A 23827-nucleotide genomic window follows, 5' to 3' on the forward strand; every position below is an offset into this window, starting at 1 on the left:
TGCACCTGTCCTCTTCTCTGCCCACCCTCGCTCCTTTCCTGCCCCCCCCCCCCCTTCCCGGTACCTCTGTAACGTTCCTGGAGTGAACTGCAACCCCCAAAACTGCTGTTGCACCAGCATTGGCTCTTTTCTGACATCACTTCCTGAACCCATCCCTAGGAAGTGACATCAGAGGAAGAGCTGATGCTGGCACAATAGCAGCTTGGGGGTTGCTGCTCATGCTAGGAACCTTACAGATGTACAGGGGAAGGGAAGCGGCATGCACGTGGCAGGTGGGGGCAGGAGAGGAGCGTGTTAAGGTGGGGGAGGGGCACCACGGCCCCAGGTGGCTCTTATCCTCACTCTGCCACTGACCACCTGCAAGCTTGAGAGCTATTTAAGTTGTGTGCATTCAGGTACAGTAGAGATTTTTCTGTCCTTGGGAGAATCACTATCTAAGTTTGTACCCGAGGCAACGAAGGGTCAAGTGATTTGCCAAAGATGACAAGGAACAGGAAATGGGCTTAGCCCATAGACCTAACCATTAGGCTTTGGAATCAGAGAGAGAAGGAAAACAATGATAGAGAAAGGGAATGGGGACTTGTATACTGCTTTTCTTGGTGGCTTTGACATTCAAAGCGGTGGGCACGGGAGGATTAAGTGACCTGCCCAGGGTCACATGGAGTAGCACTGGGATTTGAACTCGCAACCTCTGGGTGCAGAGGCAGCAACTCTCCCGGTGAGCCACAACTTCAGTCTGTCCCAATAGGTCAATTCCTTTATGTTAGCTGAGTATAGGACAATCAAGCCATTGTGACATCACTGCTGAGGTTGGCTTAGGCATTGGTGGAATGAGGCATTATGACATCACAATCTCAGCTCTGGAATGTTGCTATTCTTTGGGTTTCTAACAGGCACTTGTGACCTGGGTGGGCCACTGTTGGAAACAGGATACTGGGCTTGATGAAAGGGAATGGGGACTTGTATATACTGCCTTTTTTGTTGCTTTGGCCAATGGAGGATTAAGTGACTTGCCCATGGTCACAAGGAGCAGCACTGGGAGTTGATCTCACAACCTCTGGGTGCAGAGGCAGCAGCTCAACCAGTGAGCCACAGCCCTTCCTTAAAAGGAGGCAGGCAATGGGGGTGGGGGGTGCGGAACACCCTGGGCACCATGTTGGTGGGGGCGCCGGAACCTTTCCACCCTGTCCAACCATATCACACCACGCTCGCACCATCCTTCTTCCCCCATCCCGTACCTCTGTAGATCTATGCTAGCGTGAGCAACTTCTGCCTATTGCTCACGCCAGCCTGGTTCCCCTCTGAATCACTTCCGGGTCAAGGAGCCAGGAAGTGACATCAGAGAGAAATCCAAAGTTGGCGTGAGGAGCATGCTGGAGAAAACCCACTCGCAGTGGTGAAGATTATGAAGTGCTGGGGGGGGGAGGAAAGGAAGGGAGAGTGTGGAGTGGGGGGGTTGGGAGGAGCTGGAGGAACAGGAGTGGGGGCACGGAGAGTGGGGCATGGAGTGGAGTGCCACCGTCCCAGCTGCCTCCCACCCTTACTACTTCACTGGAGGCAGGTACTTGGTATTAGGAGAGTAAGCAATTTAGAACTGGCAGGCAGACGCTCTGACCCGCATTCTGTAAACGGCGCCTATAAAAATGGCACTGGCTAAGGCACCACTAACAGAATAGCGGCTTGCGATGCCTCCGAAAAAACGTAGGCACTAATAGCGTAGAGCAGGCAAAGGTTTTAAAGGCCTATAAAGTCAAACCTTGGTTTGCGAGCATAATTCATTCCAGAAGCATTCTCATAATCCAGAGTGAATTTCCCCATAGGACATAATGGAAACTCGGACGATTCGTTCCATAACCCAAAAGCTTTAATACAGAACCTGCGGGATGTGCACACGAGCTGCACATGTGAGAAGTGCTCGCAAGATGTGCGGGAAGATGCAGCACACTCACACGCTGTGAACATGGAAGTGCGGGCCTGCTATACTTGGTGCAAGCGCCCCCCCGCTAAATGATCACGTGCGCCCGCGCGTTACATACAAACAAGCACGGCGTCGATGAGCTGCACAGACGCACAGCATAAGTGCTCCTCGACGTGCATGCTTAACCCGTGACGCATGCGTACGCCCTCGTGTATCGAGGCGCCGCTCGTTTTGCGAGTTGAAATTTGCTGGAGTGTTTTTGCTCGTCTTGCAAAACACTCGCAAATCGCGTTCCTCACACACCGAGGTTTGATTGTATATACAAAAACGATCCTGCTGTTTCAGAATTTTTTTCTCCGATGTCCTGAATAAAAAAATATTGGTATTATAAATGCTTGTTTTCATTCGTCTTAAGAAACGTGCCCACAACCTCTCTCCCTCACAGTTATAATCTCTCCCCTGCTATTGGCATTCAGTCTAATTTGACTCATATGCCATGCAATAGGATTTTGTGTTCATCAAAACAGTTCCTTTAGATTTTTTTTTTTTTTAACATTTGCAATTTTAGAAGCTAATCACAGCTTTTAAAGAAAGGAAAAAAATCAAGTACGTCGTTACTCTGTGTCCTGGCCGCTGTGCACATAATTTTAAATTATGTGTTACCAGGTAATTCCCTACTCTTGCTCCTACGGGGAGGAAAAGTGTTTTACAGGTTTTTTTTAGGTTAGTGCTGGGCCTGCGAATGAGAATATTGAAAGTGGCATTTTTGAGGGTTTATGAAATATTCATTCAATTTCTTTTTACACTTAGTAACCAGTGAGTCAAGAGAAAGTCCTTATAAGCACAGGAACAAGAGTATAATATTTAACCGTGCAAATAAATTGAACATCTGATGCTTTAAGCTGTCACTGGATTTTTACTAAGCAGCGCAAGAGCATTTTACCGTGGGCCAGCGAGGTAAGTGCCCGATGCATGTAGGAATTCAATAAGCGTCGGAGCAATTACCTCAATGGCTCATGGTAAAAAGCTCTTACGTTGCTTAGTAAAAGAAGCCCTATATATAGATTGCAGTACACAAAACAAGGTTATCGAAGGAAGAAGCATAGGATGAAAAAAAGGGTATTATGGAGAACTCTTGCTTTCGGTATTTATTTATTTAAAAGATTTCTCAACTGCCTATTCCTAGATGGCTTTACAAATAGCAACATACAGAAAACCATAAATTTATACAAACAGCAAACGTTTCAGATCTGTCAATAAGAACAATTAATTTTCAGCGCTCAATTATATGTCAATCCAAAACCCAGAATAAATCAGAATCATCGTTCATCGGAATACTTTTACAAAAAGCGTAGTCTTAAGCATTTTTTTGAACTTCTGACTATCGGGGAGAGCTCTTTGCGGAAATAGCAGGAAATCTTGTGCTCTCATAGCGCACCTTTGAGAAATCCATCAACGACAGTCGTATCGCGCTCTCAGACTGCAGAGTTCTAAGCAGCCGGTATATTGCCATAGCCTGCAATAAATACCAGGGAATCCCTTGGTAAATGACTTTAAACACCAGTACTAATGTCTTGAAAATAATACTTGAGCGCACAGGTAGCCAATGGAGTTTCTTTAACTAAGGTATTATGTGTTCGAACTTTCTTATGCCACCAATTAACCTTGCAGCAGCGTTTTGAATCATCTGCAAGGCTTTACACTGTACTGTTGTAATCCCTAAATACAGGGCATTACAATAATCCAGTTTTGATATGACTGTCGTCTGCACCACTATACGAAAATCATATACCGACATCATCGGTTTCAATCGTCTTAACAATCGCAACTGGAAAAAACGCAGACTTAATTACAGACAAAACTTGATCCTTCATGCTAATAATAATAATAACTTTATTTTTGTATACCGCAATATCACAAGCAGTTCAGAGCAGTTTACAGAGGAAGAGACTGTACACAGACAGCAATGTTACAAAAAAAACCTTTCAAATTACATTAGTAAGCAGAGAGTAGTTAGGTATATCCGGAAGAATTTCAGAGATACAATGAGGTAGGAAGGAGTCAGAGAAATTTATCAAAGAGATAGGTTTTAACTGATTTCCTGAAGGATTGGCAGGAGGGAGAATTGGAAATGAGGGTGGTTAGACATTTATTCCTTTTGCCTGCTTGGAATGGCAATGATCTATCAAGGAATCTCTTTTAGATACAGCCCTTCAGGGAGGGGAAGGCGAACAGATAGGCATTACGTGTGCAAGTGGTGCTTGGAAATTCAAAGTGATGCGAGAGGTAGATATGGGATAAACCGGTTATGGTTTTGAAGCAGAGGCAGGCAAACTTGAAGATGACCCTTGCCTCCATTGGCAACCAGTGTAGTTTCCTGTAGTAAGGGCTTACATGAACGGATTTTTTGAGACCATAGATGAGACGGATGGCAGCATTCTGAATGATTCTCAGTCGTTTGATGGTTTTCTTAAAGGATCCCACGTATATGATATTGCAATAATCTAAGGTGCTTAAGATTAGAGATTGAACCAGCAGTCGAAAAGAGAAGAAGTCAAAATAGTGTTTGATGGTACGGGGTTTCCAGAGGGTGCCAAAGCATTTTTTACAGTCCAGCCAGATTCCTAGATTGGATGCGAGGAAGAGAGGATGACAAGGATTTTCTGGTTTTATACTTTTTCTGTCTTATTGCATTTTATGTTTTTGCTTTGTGCCCTGCTTAGGTTTTAAGCAGGAAAGACATTTTAAAATAAATATTATTTATGTATTAAAAAATTTATATACTGCTTACGAAAACTAAGCATTTTACAATCGACATACATAATTATTTAAAAACAATACATCATATATCTATTAAAAAAAAACCCTACTACTATAAACATTGCTGACCAAGCTATGAACATTTCTGACTTAGGTCTGACTTAGGTGGTGCTGAGTTTAAGCGCCGCTAAATGCTTAAGTGAGATTTTGTAAAGATCAGTAGAACTCTTGTTTTGCTGATGGCATTACATAGATAAGCATAACCCAACGCCTTACAATGGGCATGGTTAGAGGCAAAGAATAGGCATGGTATGACTTAGGCTTGGTATGACTAGGTGTCTGTGTTAGGTGCTGACCTAATATACCGGTATCTAACATTAGGACACCTAGCGATGCCTAAGTAGAGCTAAGCACGTGATTGCCAACCGCGCCAACCGGTGCCTAGGAGTCAGGCTCTTAGGGGGAAATTCTATAACCAGTTTCTAAATTTAGGCATTGGTTGGCGCCCTGCGCCCACTGACGACTAAATAAAAGGCGGTTGAAATGGTCGCTGGAATTGCGGCTCAGAAGCCGCTTTAGGCTGCAGAATGCCAAAGTAGGCGTGGCCAACCCCGAAGTGGCATTAGGTGATCCAAAGCGGCTACCCAGCCGCGAATCACGCCAAGATAAACAGGACTACATAAAACACAGTCCTATCTTTATGTGGTTTTTCATAGCTAGTTAAGTGTAGGGTTATCAGATTTTAAGTCGGTAAAATCCGGACCCCTAGATCTGCCTCCCCAGGGCCACCCAGCTCTGCCCTCAGCTCTGCCCCCAGCCCCCCTCCCTGCTGCCTGTTCATCGGCAGAAAGGCAACCACACATGCGGATGTGACACAATGAAGTCACACCCATGCACTTGTGCGTGTGATGTCACCGCGTTGCATCCTTGCATGGGTGGATGCCCCCCCCCCGATGCAATGCTTCTCAAAACCTGGACAAAAAGAAGACATGTCCGTGGAAATCCGGACGTCTAATAACCCTAATTAAGTGTCCAATATCGCATTTAACTGGCTATGTTTTCACTGACTCCATAGACCGCAAAATTCAATGCTCGAGCCTAGAAATGGCCTGGCACTGAATTTCCAGGTGTAACACCAGTGGTGGTCAGCAAAACACAATTGCTGCCGGCTGAATATCGGGTCCCGTCTTTTTTCTTTGCTTAGCTGCATCACAGTGGAGCGATAGATTATTCCTTTTGGTTTGCATAGCCAGATTAATCAGATGAGATTCCTACCACTTTATCTGTGTTTAGCCATATTTAATCTGGATCAAGACTGATTTCTGTCAATATTGTTTTGATAGGGCCTACTATAAGGTATAACAGTAAACCTGTTTCTATAACCATAAAGCTCTATGACCTCACAATGCAGGTATAGAGTCTTAGCCCATAGGGAGAGGAGGAAATAGTGGATGCTGCGGATGGGCAGACTGGATGGGCCAATTGGCCTTTACCCAATAAATTTGCATTTTGAATTTTTAAAATATCCTTTTAAATGTTGTGATTCTGTAATGCTATGGATTAGATGCACTAAAGTCAGTTGGTAATACAGACTGAATGGTTGCTCGATTCTCTGTCCAATTGTGGATCAGCGATCGTTGCGCTACCAAGTTTGCATGCAAGGGGAGGAGCCTTAGGCTCCTCCCCATGCAACACATGGTGCACTGGGGAGTTGAAGGCCCATCATTTTCCACGGGCGAGCCTTGGAGCAAGAGGGACCATGTTTCCCTCCAGCTCCCAAAGTCTAGCAAAGGTATGGGGTGGGGGGGGGGGTTTGGAGAGTGGGTGGGGGGTTAAGGGGAGAATCCATTGGCAGGAGGGAGTGGGCATCTCTCCTGCCCTTTTTTTTTCGAGAGGGTAGGGGATGGTTCATGGGGGGCTTCCATTGGCAGGAGGGAGTGGGCATCCCTCCTGCCAATTTTATCTCGGTGGGGGTGGAAGAAATTCCTGGTGCCGTGTTGGTCAGGGAGTGTTGGGGAGGGCTGTCATCAGCGATGGGGGGCTTTTTTTCATTTTTAAAAATTGTGCCATTAGAAACCCCCCCCTCCAAAAAACCCCAGGTACTCCTGTCGATTTTTTCCGATAGCTAAAACCCCTGTTTTTTTTTCTTTTGCATAGCCAAGCGATGTTAGTGCATCAATCCCTTGGCTACTTTGTATGGGGTTTTAGCTAATTTGCATGCCAAATCGAAAAATGGGCGATCGAGGGGAAAGCATACACAAAGGAGTGGAAATGTCCAGAAAAGACTGGTGAACTCAGATGGATTTCATACACATCCTTTATTTCTTCAAAAAGATAATACACTACCCGATCGAGGGGAAAAACATGTGGTAAAAGCAGTTTTGTACGTCAGGTTTAGCAATGATCGTTGACTTTAGTGCATCTAATCCTATGTGATTCCTCCATGTTGCCTTTTTGAGACTGATGTTAGTATGTGATTTAACTCACGTGTCTTCTCCTCTTTTTTTTTTTTTTTTGTTTTTGCAGTTCATCGCATTTGCCTCCTTATTCTTCATCCTGGTGTCGATTACTACCTTTTGCTTGGAGACCCACGAGGCTTTCAACAGAATTATAAACAAAACGGAGCCGATAAACAATGGTACAGAGATGCTTTACCACCCTGAAATCGAAACGGACCCTGCTTTGACATACGTGGAGGGGGTCTGCGTGGCATGGTTTACCTTTGAGTTTTTAGTGCGAATCACATTCTGCCCAGTCAAGCTTGAATTTATCAGAAACCTCTTGAATATCATTGACTTTGTGGCAATCCTGCCATTTTATTTAGAGGTGGGATTGAGTGGCCTTTCCTCAAAAGCAGCTAAGGATGTGCTAGGATTCCTCAGGGTTGTGAGGTTTGTTCGAATCCTGCGAATTTTCAAACTGACCCGCCATTTTGTGGGACTCCGTGTGCTTGGGCATACTCTCCGAGCCAGCACCAATGAATTTCTGCTTCTCATAATATTTTTGGCTCTAGGAGTTTTGATATTTGCGACAATGATATACTATGCCGAGAGAATAGGAGCCAATCCAAATGACCCATCAGCAAGCAATCACACGCAATTTAAAAACATTCCCATTGGATTTTGGTGGGCAGTCGTCACCATGACAACACTGGGATATGGAGACATGTACCCCCAGACTTGGTCGGGTATGCTAGTGGGGGCACTTTGTGCACTGGCGGGTGTGCTTACGATAGCTATGCCCGTGCCGGTTATCGTCAACAATTTTGGAATGTACTACTCGCTGGCAATGGCCAAGCAGAAGCTTCCGAGAAAGAGAAAAAAATACATCCCACATGCTCCTCAGGTGGGCTCTCCTACCGTGTGCAAGACGGACATGAACATGGCATGTAATAGCATGCAGAGTGATATATGCCTGGGTAAGGACAACAGGATGATGGAACACAACAGATCAGGTAAATGCATTATGGGTTGTTAGCTTGTGCAGGCATCAGAAAGCATTACCATTTCCGCAACACAAGCTGTAGTTGTTTCATCTTCACACGAGTGTGTGCCATTGGAATGGAAGCAACGATATTTGACATACACCCAAAGCACCTGTTTATGTACTTGGCATGCTTTGCTTGTGGACCTGCTTTTTCTTTGCATGCGCTGGTTGCATTGTGTCTATGTATCTTGCATGACTTGAGAATATATTTGCTTGGCGACCCTTTTCACTGTCTTTGCTGATGTCATGCTTTCCGAGCCGACGCATCATATAATTATCAAACACAAATGAGTCATTGCATTCACAGGAGGACCTTGGATCCCCCAACTGGGCTCAGGCCCCCTCCAACATTATTTATTTAAGAATTTATATACCACCTGAAATCTCAGCGGTTTCCATACAATAAACATACATAATTTAAACACAAAATCTTTCAATTGACAAAAAAATCATTCACATCAAACTGGAGGAGTAACTCAACGCAGGGGAGGATTAATTGGTCAAGGGCCCCTAGGCACACAAGTACACTGGGCCCCCTGCCCTGCCCCACCCCACCATGTGCCCAGGCGGAAATGGGAAGCTTTGGGCAAGCAGCAGCGCTTGCACAATTACAGTTCCCGTTGCCTTTCTTACCCGCGTTGCTTGCTTGTCTTACTTTCTGTCGTTGGCGATCGATGCTGGAGGGGCCTATTGCCGTTTGGAAAAAAACAATGTTGATGCCTTCCTTCATCGGGCCCCCCTGACCATTTTGGGCCCTAGGCACGTGCCTACTGATTAATCCTGCCTTGACTCCATGCACTCTCAATAGATGACAAATGTACACCCTAGGAATTCCTGCTAACAGACTATTCAATATGGACGAGTAAAGCTAATTACTTATGAGCTCCACAATCTTATACAGAGAAACAAAAAAATTAATCTGTTTTCCAAAAGGAACGAGATTAATTTAGGCTGAAGTGGTTCTAGAACTAAGCATCCACAAAGAGCTTAGGGGATCCTTTTATTAAGGTGCGCTAACAGATTTTGCGCTCATAGAATATAATGGATGCCTTAGCATTTAGCCCACGCTAAATCGATTAGCATGCCTTGAGAAAAGGACCCCTTAGTTTTGGCAGCCTTTACGTGGCTGGCAGGGGTGCCCAAGCACCATCGGCTGAAGAATTTCCCTGCTGATGCCCGGCCCATGCCGCATGAGCAGCAAGAAGTCGGCAGCAACTGATACTGGCACTGCTACGCAGGCTTACTTTGTGCACTTGGATTGAGCAGGCATCAGAGCCTGGCGCAACCTGCCGCCACCTTAGACAGAAGCTTCAGGGATCTGATGATGAAACCTTGGCTGGTGGGGCTTGAGCAGGGCTTGAGCATCTCTGCCAGCAAAGGCATGAATAGGGTGTCGTATCCGACATAATACATTTATCCTTTCTTAACACATAACATATCTAGATCTTGGAGAAGTCTTACAGTATTGAATCAAGACAATCATTCAGGCTTAAGCCATCAATTTAAAATCTGTAATTACTAAATCAAATCCTGGATGGAACTTAGTAATGACGTTCCAAAACCATTGAGGGAGGGAGGAATCAACACTGGTGTTTGAGAGAGCATAGCATTTTCAGTTTTGTCTACATCTCAAGGAGGCAGTGCATGTAAATCCATCTCGTATATATTCATTGTGGATATTCTGAAAACCTGACCTGGCTCCGGCTCTCAAGGACTGGAATTGCCTACCCCTGGTCTACACCCTCAGGCATCAGTAGATGCGAAACTGGCCATCGTTGGTGGGACTCATTGTTTCCTGTACAGATAAGCTCATGAACACTTTTTTTGCTCTCTCTGGTTGTTTTGCATTGCACAAAGCACCATTTAAGTTGTAATTGAGAAGGTTTAAAAAAAAAAAAAAAAGTCTATGAGGTTCCTTACCCTATAATCCTACCACCTAGTTTTGATATGGTAGAAGTTGGGTTCTGAGGCTTTTTCCTCCTCTTGAACTTTTTTTGGTACTCATGTTTGTGTTTCCTTGCAATGGGGATCCAAGTTTAAGAAGTACTTAATATCCTACCATGTGGGACGTCTAAGCGACTTACAATATAATCTAAAAGGGAGAGGAGTGTGATTGACATAATAATTTTTTACATTTTATTTATAACCCACTATACCTTAACAGTTCAGAGTGGTTTACAACAAAGAGAATCTGCCAGAAGCAGATGACATTCATATCTAATTATATAACTTAAATGGTTGAGGTTCTTCAACCAAAATTTTCATCCGAATGAGATTTCACAGGTTTCCGTTAACATTTGATAAGACAATGAATTCACAAATAGGGCACTTAAAGTATTGCTCCAGGCACTAGCCTGGTAAGCTAAAGTTTTGTCCAGGAATCTTTTTTCAATACATCCTCATAACGTAGAGAAAGAAAATAGAGAAGTTCTCCGCATGGATCGAAGGTTTGTAGAGAATACAAAGTGGTTGACAAAATAAGTGGGAGTCCTGCCAGTGCTTTGTAGCATAAACATGCCGGTGGGGGAAAGCAGGAAGAACTGCAATATTTATAGGATAGTTGGGGGGGGGGGAGGAGTTTAAAACACAAGGTATGATTTCCATGTTCAGTCAGTCCAGATCAATTCTACCCAGAAATTAAATGAGAAGAAAGAAGGGGTCAATTATATGCATCAGCAAAGAGAAACATCTTAAGATCAGCTTTGAATTTGACATGGGTCCTATATTTACAGTGGGATTGTTGGGTTAGTTTAGCTCACGGTCTCATAGTAACATAGTAGATGACGGCAGATAAAGACCTGAATGGTCCATCCAGTCTACCTAACCTGATTCAATCTAAAAAATTTTTTTTTTCTTTTTAGCTATTTCTGGTCAAGCTCTTAGGATCCAACTACTGCTCACTCACTCTAGCCCATCTACATCATCCCAGCTATTGACACCCTCCCCAGCCCATCCTCAGCCAAATGGCCATATACAGACACAGACCGTGCAAGTCTGCCCACTACTGGCCTTAGTTCTTCAATATTTACTATTATTTTCCGATTCTAGATCCTCTGTGTTCATCCTACGCTTTTTGAACTCCATCACCGTTATCATCTCCACCACCTCTCTCGGAAATGCATTCCAGGCATCCACCACCCTCTCCGTAAAGAAGAATTTCCTTACATTGCTCTTGAGTCTACCACCTCTCAATAATAAAAAGGAGACTTGAGCTAAAATAACTCTATTTGTGGTAAAATAACCTGAATTAACAGTAGTCCAGATTGATAACTACTCCCCTTAGAGACTTAGCAGCAAGTCAGAATAGCCACCTAGAGTCCAGAAACCTCTGTGGTTAAATAGGAAATTTCATGACATTTCAAAGCATTAAAAAAGTTCCTTCCATCAATTAAAAGGTCTCAGTAATTTTGATAGTTTTCTGATGCCATGCTACATTTAAAATGTGAGTGCCTATTAGGGGCATTTACAAAACACAAAAGCATCCATTTGGACATGGGTGGGGCCAGCATAGTAATGGGTTAGCTACATAGACATCCTGACAAACAAAGGGATCTTTCGTGAAATGAACCAAAGCAACATTAAGGTCCCAGGCTGATGGTGGGGTGTGAATTGGAGGATGGAGGTTAAGACCTCGAAGGAAACAAGACACTAAAGAAGTTGATGAGATTGGTTGGCCATCCAGCAAGGAATGGTATGCAGAAGTGGCTGCAAAATGGAATCGTACAGAATTGTCTTGAATCCCGAATCTGATAAGCCTCCAACGTGCATAGTAATCAGATGTTTTCCAAGGATAAGCAAGCGTAAAATCTGTTTTACTACTTAGGAATAAGCTAGGTACCTGGGATCTGGGCTGGTCACTTTTAGAAGCAGGATGCTGGACTTGATGGACCTTCGGTCTGTCCCAGTACGGCAATTCTTATGCTCTTATGTGAGTCTAGTATAGGACAATCAAGCCATTGTGACATCACTGATGAAGTTAGCTCTTAGGCATTGGTGGAATGAGGCATTATAACATCACAATCTCAGCTCTGGAATGTTGCTACTCTTTGGGTTTCTGCCAGGTACTTGGGACCTGGGTTGGTCACTGTTGGAAACAGGATACTGGGCTTGATGGACCTTCGGTCTGTCCCAGTATAGCAGTTCTTATGTATATCCACCTGTCTCTCACCTCAATAGCCCTTATGGCTGCAAGTGACACATAAATGGCAGTATAGTAGGATTTTGGTGAGTTTTAGTGTTCTCACTCTTTTCACCATAAATATAGTGGTTAGTGTGTCTTATGGGCCTGGGTCCTCCTCTCTATAGCTCATTAGCCCATCCACCAGGCTACTGAAGGCACCTGTGTGATGCTGTACTAACCTTTCCCATACCAAATGCTGCTGTTCTACAGACAGGTTTGTACTGTTTTATTCATATTTTTGGAGAGTTTAAGTCCACCAGAACCCACCAAAATCCTCCTATACTGCAATATAAGTGCCACCTGCAGCCATAAAGGCTATTGGGGTGGGAGACAGGTGGATATAGTAGGTTTTGAGGGAGTTTTCGAGGGATCACCATACATTGGAAGAGGGTTGTGGTGAGATATATATCTGGCACCCTTTATGTGAAGTTCACAGCAGTGACCTTAGACGTCCTATTGAAAATGGCCCTCCATGTGGTCTTCAAAACTCAGGAATATCAACAGGTTTGGACAGTTTTCACATCAGCCTTTCACACCTTGTAAAGAATACATTGGTTAAATTTGAGAATGTGTGTCTTAAAATCAGTGATTTAAGTTTTCGTCCAAATTGGATTTTCACTGGGAGCCAGTGAGTGATGATGATTTTGATCTACATTTTGGATCGCAAATTGATGTGCTGTAAGTACTGTTACGCTGTGCTAGATTTTCACTGTAAACCTTTTTGTCATGTCTATTCCTTTGTTCAATGTTGCATGCAAATTGGCACGATGCTTTGACCAGTATTATCAGGTGAAGACAGTGCAGGAAGTGACCAGCCACTGTCCCCTGGTGAGAGACACCCAATGAGACGCTTTAGCACCAGAGATAAAAACCGACGAGGAGGGACATGCTTCCTGATGACAACTGGCGATTACACATGTGCTACTGATGGAGGGATCAGGAAAGGTATGAACTTCTTTAATTAGATTATAAAAAGTCATTTGACTCTGGACTTCTTCCAAAATTTAAGAGCGAGGCGATATTAAGTATGTGATAATGAAGACTGTATAATTTCTCTTTCTCGTTCTTCTCTTCTCTCTTGGATATCATACTGGAAAACTGCTTGGCATTGCATGCGATGGTCTTTTCACTTGTATCCTCCTGTCCTGTGTCTAAGAAAAAGTCTTATGATCTAGGGTCTTTTGTCTTTGTCTACTTGTATAGCTTCTTCTAAGGGAGAAAACTGTAGTCTAGATTCCTCTTTGAAATTGCCACCTAATGTTTTCCAACTCTTCCAACCGGAAAAGGTAGATGAGTAAGCGGTTTAAGTAATGGCAGACAATAGTTTGCTGCATATAATTAAACTGAGAATTGTGGGTGCTTATAGTCCACGTGGACTAAAGTGACCTGATCAAGCGAGAATAACTCTCCAAAGCTTGTCAAAGATAGATTAAGTTAGCCCAATAAAACGTTATCATCAACGACTTGGTTGTTAACCCTTTTTACCTCACAGCTACTAAGTGAAACGGAACGATGCAACTCCAATAGAGAGTTTTGCCAGTGGGGATTTTCTGCTGGGTTATGTCAGGTCACTGGCCTGGGATCTTATTGAACTTGCTTCCTTCTTCCATTGCAGCTGGGATGGTAAACAAGCGTTCCCACCAACCTCAACCTACAGTAGTAGTATCTTTTGTATTCTAATTAGCTTTGGCAGTTTCAGAACAAGAAGGCCAGAAACTGTTATATCCCTGAGTGTTTCAACAACAGCCAGTTTGTAATGTTCTGTCCAATTGTGAAGGTGGTTGAACTGAAATCTTAAGCAGAATAACCCCTCCCCCCCAAACAACTGTGAAGGTTGACAGAATGTAGCAGTCTTAACATCTAGGGCTCCTTTTACTAAGCTGCGTTAGGGCTTTAACGCGCGGAAAAGCACGCGCTACAATGCCACGCATGCTAGACGCTAACGCCAGCATTGAGCTGGCATTAGTTCTAGCCGTGTAGCGCAGGGTTAGCGCGCGTTAAAAACGCTAGCGCACCTTAGTAAAAGGAGCCCCTAGACTTTTTCTTAAAAAGAAAAGGCATTTCATTTGTTTATCAAACTGTGCTTTTTTTTTTTTTTTTTTAACCTCAGACATATTTATCGATTGTTCTTGTTATATAATTTTACTCTTTTTTTTTTTTTCCCAGTTTTTTCTTAGCATTCATTGTGTTGTTGTTTTTCCGTGCTTTTTGAAAGTTGATTCACATCTAGAATTTTTTTCCATTCATTTTCCCTCTCTCCATTTTTTTTCGGTCTTTCTGATCCTTTTCATATGTAGTTATAGTAGCTTTGAGCTTTCTTATTTTCAGGTCATTTGCCCTCGTTTATTGCTGCTGCTTCCCGGCCTTCTCATGCCTTTCCATGCCTGGGTCCTCTTTGCTTTGGTCCAAAAAAGGAAAATAAGAGATTATCTTTCTAATCTTTGGATGGAAACCATCTTCTTCAGCCTTTCACTAAGACTATGGTTACTCTATATTACTGTCTGGATACAAAACGAGTGACAGCAACTAGCAGTGCCAAAAAAAACAGAGAATTTTGTCCACGATCTATGAAAGCCTATGAGAGTGTAGTAGGTCGATCCAACCTCTCCTTGCAACCTGGGGGAAAACACTGTATTTTTTTGTGCTGAATTGACAATTCATTTGTTTTAAATGGCCTTAATAAATTTTTCAATGCTTTTAGTCAATTATAGATTTCTTTACTAATTTAACATGGATTAACATTGACTGGCATGTATATTGTAACTGTATGAAGTGATGAAGATAATTCATCTTAGGGCCTCTTTTCCAAAGCCATAGTAGCGATGCTGCTGTGGTGAATGCACCAAGCCCATGGGAATTGAATTGGCTTTGGTGATTTTTACCGTGGCAGCATCACTATCGCGGCTTTGGAAAAGGGGCCCTTGGATTGCTATCCATCGATTTTCAACAATTTTCTAAATCAATAGCATTAACAACTGGAAAAGACGTATATGTCTAATGTAAAGTTTTGAATCTAATAAATTATTTGAGCAGGAAAAAAAATTAATAGTGCAATCCATTCTGTAGAATATCATCAGACTGTGGACGACACAGTGCCATGGATATCGAAACTGAAATTGAACACAGCTCCAATTTGTACAATCGCTCCCAAATTCTATTAAAAAAAAAAGTGCTACAAATCGCACAAAGAGTTATGGTTACGTACTCAAGGGGCCAGATTCTGCAAACGATGCCGTTATCGGCGGTCGCCTACAAAAGTGGTGCTGTTAGTATGCCAATCGCACTACGATGCCGTTTGCAGAATCATGACTTCAAAAGTAGGCGCCAGAAATGTAGGCTAGGATTTTACTGGTCGACATTCATTTATGGCACCTACTTGCGTTGAGAATCGTGTCTACAGAGGCACCTACTGGTACCTACATCCACACAACATACGAGGGGGTTCTGAAAGGTTCTCAGCCCAACCAACCAACTGAGCGTTATTTTGCCACTGTAGCTGAAAATAATAATAATTTTATTTTTATATACCCATACCGCCATACCACTTAGTTCTAGGGCCTCTAGGTGGTTCACATACAGTACTAAAAATATACAAACAGTGAATGAAAATACGAAATCAAAAAAACAACTAAAATTATACAATAATTGAATAAAAGAGTATTTATCTTGTTTTGTTATGTGCCAATTTGCAGAAACTAAATTCTCTGTTTTGACATCGTTTCAGATCATTGATTGAACCAGATCCACGTCATTCTCTTCTTGGTTGGGCTGAGAACTTTTCACCACCTCCTCATAGTGTGAAGACTTTCAGCCTCTGGTAATCAGAGCTGAGATTGTGATGTCATAATGCCTCATTCCACCAATAAGAGCCAACCTCATCAGTGATGTCGCAAGGGCTTGATTGTCCTATACTTGGCTCACATATGAAGGAGTGCTACAAAGTTCTCAGCCCAACCAACCAACTTCCTAAATTCTGAGTGTTATTTTGCCACTGTAGCTGAAAAGAACGTTTATCTTGTTTCGTTACGTGCCAATTTGCAGACATGAAATTCTCTGTTTTGACATTGTTTCAGATCATTGATTGAACCATATTCACATCATTCTGTTCTTGGTTGGGCTGAGAACTTTTCAGCACCCCCTCGTAATATACCAGGAAATAAGTTTTTAGTATATGTGCAAAAACAGTGACCACAAATGTAATGTACCCAGTCTAAATTGTGAGTGCTCTTGACATGGCTGCCATGTTGATAACTCGTGGCGTGGTTAAGATATTGCTATTGATCCAGAAAACAAATTGTCAATCGGGCACAAGAGTTCTTCCTTTAAATTAGAAACATGAGCTTAATGTAACCCTTGTGACAACTTGGTTCACTCTATCAAACAATCCAATATAGGAATATTTATGCATTTTTCTGTATTTTTCAGGTAAATCTGTTCAAACAAGGAACTGGGTTTCATAAAAATGTCTTTTTCTCACTTGCTTGCCTATGGCTGTTTTATTTGTGGAATGCGAGTTTCTTCCCTCACATGCTGACACAATTTAAACCCGCTCTGCTTTTCTCAAAGAGAGCCCCCTGTCTTCCTTAATCCCGGCTCCCAGAATCCCAAGCTGTATTGCAATGACAGCGGAGAGCATTTTGTTGCAGCGAATTGGCGTTAACTGCAAGAAGCAGCAGCATTATCTACAGAGCTGCAGAATTGTCTCAGCATCTGGTTCTTTGAAGGCGAAGACACCTCTTTGAACGCCAATGTTATCGTGTTTTAACTGCACTGCAATGTTTGTCTTTGTCTCTTTTCTGGCTGAAAACTGATGTCTGTGCATTTTTTTGTACAAGGGTATGAAAAATCCAGAAGCTTAAACAACATTGCTGGGATGGCAGGCAATGCACTGAGACTGTCTCCGGCAACGTCGCCTTGTCCTCTCAGACGCTCTCGATCTCCCATCCCATCTGTCTTGTAAACCAGACTGCATCAATCGGCTAACTAGAATTAATCCAAGTACCATTTGCCACAAAATGGAAATAAATAAATTTAGAATCAACTATAGGGCTTCGTTAATATACTATGAAGTCTGCATGATGTCACTTTAAAGAGTATGAAAACTCATTTGGCTAGTGGAAGGCTCTTTTACTTGACTTTCCACGTTACCTTTCCTCTGGCAATAACAAGACAGGGAGCAGACTCCATTGGCCAGTGCATTCAATAAATAGCACGTATTTTCAGGGAGATCAAACCTATTTAAACCCATGGGCTTCCAAATAATCACGTCTCTGGACCTGCATTTCCTGTGGTTTCTAACTCATCTGAAGATTCTGGAATCCTGTCTTGATTGCACGCAGTGTATCTTGGGGTTCAGGTCACTTGCATGGATCATTCTGTTTTTACGTCAGCCAGAATTCTGCAACCTACGATGGCTCTGGATATATGTGCTTGCATTGTACCATCTTGCTGAGATGACACCATTGACCCAAGTGTTCTGCATGTGGGAACATTTCTTTCTTTTTTTTTTTTTTTTCAATTTCCCATCTCTTCCTTTGTTTTGTTTTTTTTTGTGATTTTTTTTCACTTTCTTTAAATGGTTTGATTTTTTTTTTTGGCTCATTGACTTCTGCAGTGGAATACCATATTACAGGTCTGAATGTTTCTGGTTATTTGCACACAGATAACTGCAAAGAGGTTGTCATTACTGGTTACACGCAAGCAGAGGCCAGATCTCTTTCTTAATGGCTTGGGGAAGGCACAAAACATGTGAAAATATTTTTAAAAAAAGGTAAATGCCATCCAGGCTTGCAGCCCTTCATGAGCAAGTACGGCTTGGTACCATTGCCACTATCACTCCAGGATTTTTCAACATTTTCTGAGGTAGAATGTTAACTTAAAGCAAGACATGGGGTGGGGTGGGCTCTTGCATTTCTTTACAGATTTAGGGGTGTGATTGTTCTCAAGAAGGGGTTTGGACCAGCCTTAAACATCTGACTTGCAAGCTTCACAAATTTCTCTGCTCAGTATTTTTGAGATTCCTCGTCCACAATGCTGTTTTGTTTGTCGATCTGTCTTGTCTAACTACTTGTCTGATTTCATCTGTCTCTATTAAGGTGCAGAAATAGGTTTATAGTTTTTAAATTTGTATCCCCACCTTTTATTCAAAGCGGATCACAGCAGAACATATGTAATTAGATGTATGCGCCCAGTCTTTGAAGACTAGCCCCGGCTGCATTCCTTCCAGTTTGCTTTTGACAATGGACGGAGTGCTTCAAAATCAAATATAAGCTCAAGTGAGTCCTGCTAAGAAATTTTTCCCTCTAGCAGTGGTTTTTGTCGCTTTAACTTGTTGCCATTGCGACATGCCCCTCTGCCTAGCAACCAGCATCCATTACTATACTAATCCCAGGTCCCTAGTGGCTGCTTATTTCAGCCCGAGATTAAAGGAATTAGTTCATGCCTTAGTATAAACATATCGCCAAATGGGATGTTTTGGGCTGGTAGGGAACAAAAGAGGCTGGGAAATACAGGAAAAATTAAATAAATAAGGGCTTCACGAATCCTTGAGACTGTTGAATAATCCCTGATTTCCATTCATGTAGCTTTGTCAGAAAAAAAAAACTAACCACGTTTACTGTTAATTACGCCATGTATATGTTAATAGACTGCCTATACCTGTAGCATGATTTGCATGTCCGAGTTCATTTATAATAACGTGTTAATAAATTTTTGTCCCCCCCCACCCCCAATATTTCTGATATTTAGAGATGTGCATTGATACATTTTGCTAACGTCACCTGTTGCGAGATATAATTGAGAAAAAAAAAAAAAGGCTTTTCAGCAAAGATCATTAATATTCTGTTTGGTGCTGCTGTTATTGGATACAGTGTTATTTCAGAATGTATCATGGAACTTTGACTGCTGACAAAGGGACAATGGAATGTATCCATGTCAAGAACTGTGCTGTAAAGAGGCCATTGTTGACGAATGGGTCATGATAAGCATAGCGTGCCCTCGAAGAAGTTACTTGGGTTTGAGGACGATGTGCTGAAGCTGCCTGGTGGATGCAGTGTCTTCTCCGTGCCCGACGAGTCCATTGTAAATGAACGTATGCATGGAAACTCAGCATTTGCCTTTTGCGTCGGCAGAGCCTGGATCCGAAGGTCATCGTTGCAGAGACTCTGAGTACAAAGGCTCCTAAAGCCGTCTCTTTTTCCTCCATCGTTCCTGAGATAAGCAGTACTGTGAGTCATCCCAAAAGCACACTTAAGTTTCATCTGTGCGCTCTTAGCTTCCGTCCACCACAATTCTCCTCATAAATGCTGTGGTTTCAAAAACGGTCTTGATTCATGGATGCTATCTGTGTAGATTCTTCCTAAGCTGTTGCTCCAATGTGCGCTGCTCTAATATGGTTTCCTGTGTATAATTGTAAAAGAGATCAATATTGAATCAATGTCTATTTTGATAAGAAATGCGACCACAGACAAACATCGCAGACTTTGTTCATAGCACACATTATTTTTTCATTGTTAGAGAACCTCAGAGCTGTAAGTATTACAAATGAATAAAATCCTGGAGTTCGGAATATTTTGTTTTGCTATTTAATTGCTGTGTCAAAGGAGTGAAAGCCAGCTTAATCTATCTATCTATCCATCCATCCTCACAATTAAAAAGCTCTGTCTTACAAATGGTCTGTTTTCTGTGTGAGAAGCTTTTCCCTACTGGAGTGCCTTTGCTGAGTGAGCCTGTGTTTACAATGCTTCTGCATTTCACATCTGAAAATAATGCTTTTTTTCCAACCCTGCAAGGCCATCCTTCATTTGTGTAAAGTAGTGATGCTAACATGTAAAAGCCTTTTATGAACCCTCAGAACATTCCGTGCTGGTTAGATGTCAAAGTAATCACTTTATTTGCCTATTTACACTGTAATATTATTGTTTGGAAGAAAGGGGGATTGGGTTTTTTTTTTGGGGGGTGGAATGATAAGTGAGCTATTGTAAATTGAAATCCAAACATGGGTTGACATTAATCCAAACCCCCTAATTGGATACAAATACTGTATATATTCGAATATAAACCTAGGTCCAAAAATGGGGGATGGGGGGTCTCAGTTTATGATTGAGTCTTCCTCCTCTCCGACCCATCGCAGGCCTCTCCCTGGGGCTACCTTAAGCCTTTCTGGTCCAGTGGTGAGCCAGGGCGAGAGCGATTCTCCTATACTCCTGCCACAGGCAGTCTCACTACTCAAAAATGGCTGACACGAGTTCCCACAGTGGTTGCTTTGTTGATTTACCGCCTTTTCATGAAGAGATTCATTCAAAATGGTTACAATGCTTCGAATAGTAATGGGATACTCTTAAGTATTTTCCCTATCTGTCCCTGCAGGCTCACAACTGAGGTCCCTGGGGGAAATGGAGGGATTAAGTGACTTGCCCAGGCTCACAAGGAGCAGGCGGGGATTGAACTCACAATCTCAGGGTGCTGAGGCAGCAGCTCTAACCATAGGCCTACAGTAACCTTGTAAGACTGATGTGAGTTTGGTTTATATTCGAGTCAACCTTTTCTCTTTCTTTCCTTTTTTGAGGGGAAAAAGATTACCTCATTTTGGGATCCTTTTACTAAGGCGTTCTAGCCAATTTAGCGTGTAGTAAATATTAGCGCTCGTTAAATGATAACACATCCATTATATTCTGTGGACACATTAGCATTTAGAGGGGGGTTTATATTTGGATGGATTTATACTCGAGTATACAGGCAGTCCCTGGTTTAAGAACGCCCGACTTAAGTCAAACTTGTACTTATGAACTGGGGTCCTGCCTCTCCCTTCCTGTGCCAATGTGCCCCTTCTTCCTCCCTTCCTGTCCGAATGCGACCCTCCTCCTCCCTTCTGTGTCCCAAAGTGACCCTTGTGTCTTTCCCTTCGTTGTGCGTCTCAAATTTGTGCCTCGTGTGGGTGTTTACCTCCTCTGGCCAGCTCCCTCCTCCCAGTCACACTTCTCTTTGCAAAGCCGTGGCCGACGGTTCCTGCACATGGCTCGCAGTTGACTCGGAAGTCTTCTCTCATGCCAGAGGAGGAGGGAGCTGGCCAGAGGAGGTAAACGCCCACGGGGGGGGGGGGGGGCACAAATTTGGGACGCAGAACAGAGTGAAAGACGACAAGAGATGCATTGGGACATGAAAGGGAGAAGGAGGGGTCGCGTTTGGACAGGAAGGGGCGTATTGGCACAGGAAGGGAGAATAGGATGGAGCAATGGAGGGAATGAGGGAAAGAGATGCTGAGGTGGGGAGGGAATAGAAAGGGGGAATTGGGTGTCTGAGAGTGAGAGGGAAAGAGAGATGGTGCACATGGGGACATGAAGAGAGCGGTGAATTGTTCGGAATAGGGAGGGAGAAAGATATATTGGACATGGTGGTGGGAGAGGCGAGAGGTACAGAGGCATGGGGAAAAGAGAGATGAGTGGGAGAAATGTTGGATGTGGTGGAAGAGAGGGAAAAGTGGGATGGATGAAGAACAAAAGTAAGTGTAAATCTCCCATCTTTTCCTTTCTCTTTAAACTATAATACTTTGTTTTGAGGACTGTTTCTTTAATGGTTAATGTACAGGATCCCAGTTACATACAAATTCAACTTATTGACGGTTTAAAAAAACGGAACTCATTTTTAACCCGGGAACTACCTATATATGGTAAAGATGAGTCAGGAGCTATTAATCCAGATCAGTGAAAAACGGAGCCCTTAAACTAGAGCTCCCAAATTTATGCCCTTTTTTTCCAGTCAAATTTCAGCTGAAAATTCATTTAATTTAGGAGCTTAAAAGTTATGTTTATAAATTTAGGATTACTGCTTATTGTCCTAGATTTATGAGTCTAGTGCGGAAAATCAGGGCTAAACTCCTTTTGTTCTCCGTCCTAAACCCGCCTGTGGTGCCATCCACTTTTTATACTTCTAAATTTAGGAGTTTAGTGAAGTTTTGAGTAGAAATGTAGGTACTCAGCCCTGGTAAACTTTCAAAGAAACCGATTTAGGATCAGAACTCTCAAAGTATCCCCCCCATCATCATATATTCTAGGACTGCCTGCATGCTTTGTTCATATTCTTTGATGTCATCTGAATAATGTAAGAAGAGTTTGGAGAGCATGATTGGAGCTGTCTGCGAAAGATCAACGACCATGCTTAGAGGTCGACTTGGAAAAAAGGTATGACACCAAGAATGGAAACCCCCCACACCTCAAACACAGGCCCAATGGCATAGTAAGGGTAGGAGGTGCCTGGTGCGATGGCACCCCCCCGGCATCCCCCTGCTGTCCCACCCGCCCCTCACTCCTTCTACGCTCCCCCCCACTCTTTCCCGTCCCCCTTTCCACACTTGAGCTCCCCCTTCATCCATACCTCTTAATCTTTGCCAGCTCGAGTAGCTTCTGCAAGCATGCTCCTCACGCCAGCGTTGGTTTTCCTCTGATGTCACTTCCTGGCCCTGTGACCCAGAAGTGATTCAGAGGCTGGCGCAAGCAACAGGCAGAAGATGCTCGGGCTAGCGAAGATACTATGGAGGTACAGGGTGAGGGGGAAGGATGGCGTGAGGGTGGCGTGGTTTGGCAGGGCGCGGTGGAGAGGTGTCAGCATCCCCTACCGACTTGGCGCCCGGGGCAGCCACACCCCCCTTATTACGCCACTGCACAGGCCTTTTCAGAAAACAATTTCTGCCATAAAACTCCATGTATCATTGAGCATAATAGAGCTTCACCTTCTAAAATTGAATTATCGCACTTGATGTACCGCTAAGGGCCTGCTCTTAGGCACTTAAGCGGTTTACAATATTAAAATGGTCTGATTGTTGGCTATTTGGCCATGATTCTATGAACTGCTCCTAAATCAGTAGGCACCGTTGGAAATGGCACCTAACGCAAAGTTAGACGTTGTTTATAGAATCACACCTAGCAGGGCCTAACTCAACTTAAGTGCTGGCAGGCGTCATAATGTTAAGCTCGTTTATATTATGTCAGGGTTTTCCTGGCCTAATTTTACCAGTGCCAAAACACAGATCCTACCGACACCTAAGTCAGTTCCATGCCCAAACTCAGCTCCTAACAATGCCCACTTTTTGGGTAGGCGTCAGCCGGTGCTGCGCCAATTTTTGCAAGGAATTTGAATGAGTGGATTTCTAACTGGCCTTTAATGGCATTTTCAATTATCATGACATCTAAGCCCATTAACAAATTTTAAATTTCACGCGGAAATCAGCTAGGCGCCATTTATAAAACCAGGGCCTTTGTCTATACCGTGTGCTTTCCCTCCTGACTACATCTTAAAATCAACGGGTTCTTTGATGCAGTATGTCCAAATCACACCAAATACAATATTATACCTTAAAATATCATCCCGAAATCTATACATTTATCTATCTTGGATGATAAGCGAATGCTAGAATTACTCTTGGTGAGAAAGCAACTTCTGTAGCCAGCCTGCCTAGTTCATTACCACCGTTCTCTCAAAAACACTAC

At 43.1% G+C, this 23827-nt stretch overlaps 1 protein-coding gene across 7 annotated transcripts in view; it reads left to right on the plus strand.

Moving 5' to 3' along the window:
* The window catches only part of KCNC2 (potassium voltage-gated channel subfamily C member 2), a 118586-nt gene extending 98675 nt beyond the window's left edge, over positions 1–19911 (plus strand). Inside the window, exons 2-5 of one of the 7 annotated variants that reach the window (XM_033953182.1) lie at positions 7205–8150; positions 12774–12782; positions 13125–13289; positions 17180–19911. In XM_033953182.1, the coding sequence (XP_033809073.1) occupies positions 7205–8150; positions 12774–12782; positions 13125–13289; positions 17180–17304 (1245 nt within the window). In that variant the 3' untranslated portion in view covers positions 17305–19911. Of the gene's footprint in view, positions 1–7204; positions 8151–12773; positions 12783–13124; positions 13290–14001; positions 14004–17179 lie in introns of all 7 variants that reach the window. The other 6 variants (XM_033953184.1, XM_033953181.1, XM_033953185.1 and 3 more) reach the window with 6 other exon arrangements.
* Positions 19912–23827: the final 3916 nt, after the last annotated feature.

The sequence above is a fragment of the Geotrypetes seraphini genome, chromosome 7, assembly GCF_902459505.1.
Source record: "Geotrypetes seraphini chromosome 7, aGeoSer1.1, whole genome shotgun sequence".
Classification (NCBI taxonomy): domain Eukaryota; kingdom Metazoa; phylum Chordata; class Amphibia; order Gymnophiona; family Dermophiidae; genus Geotrypetes; species Geotrypetes seraphini.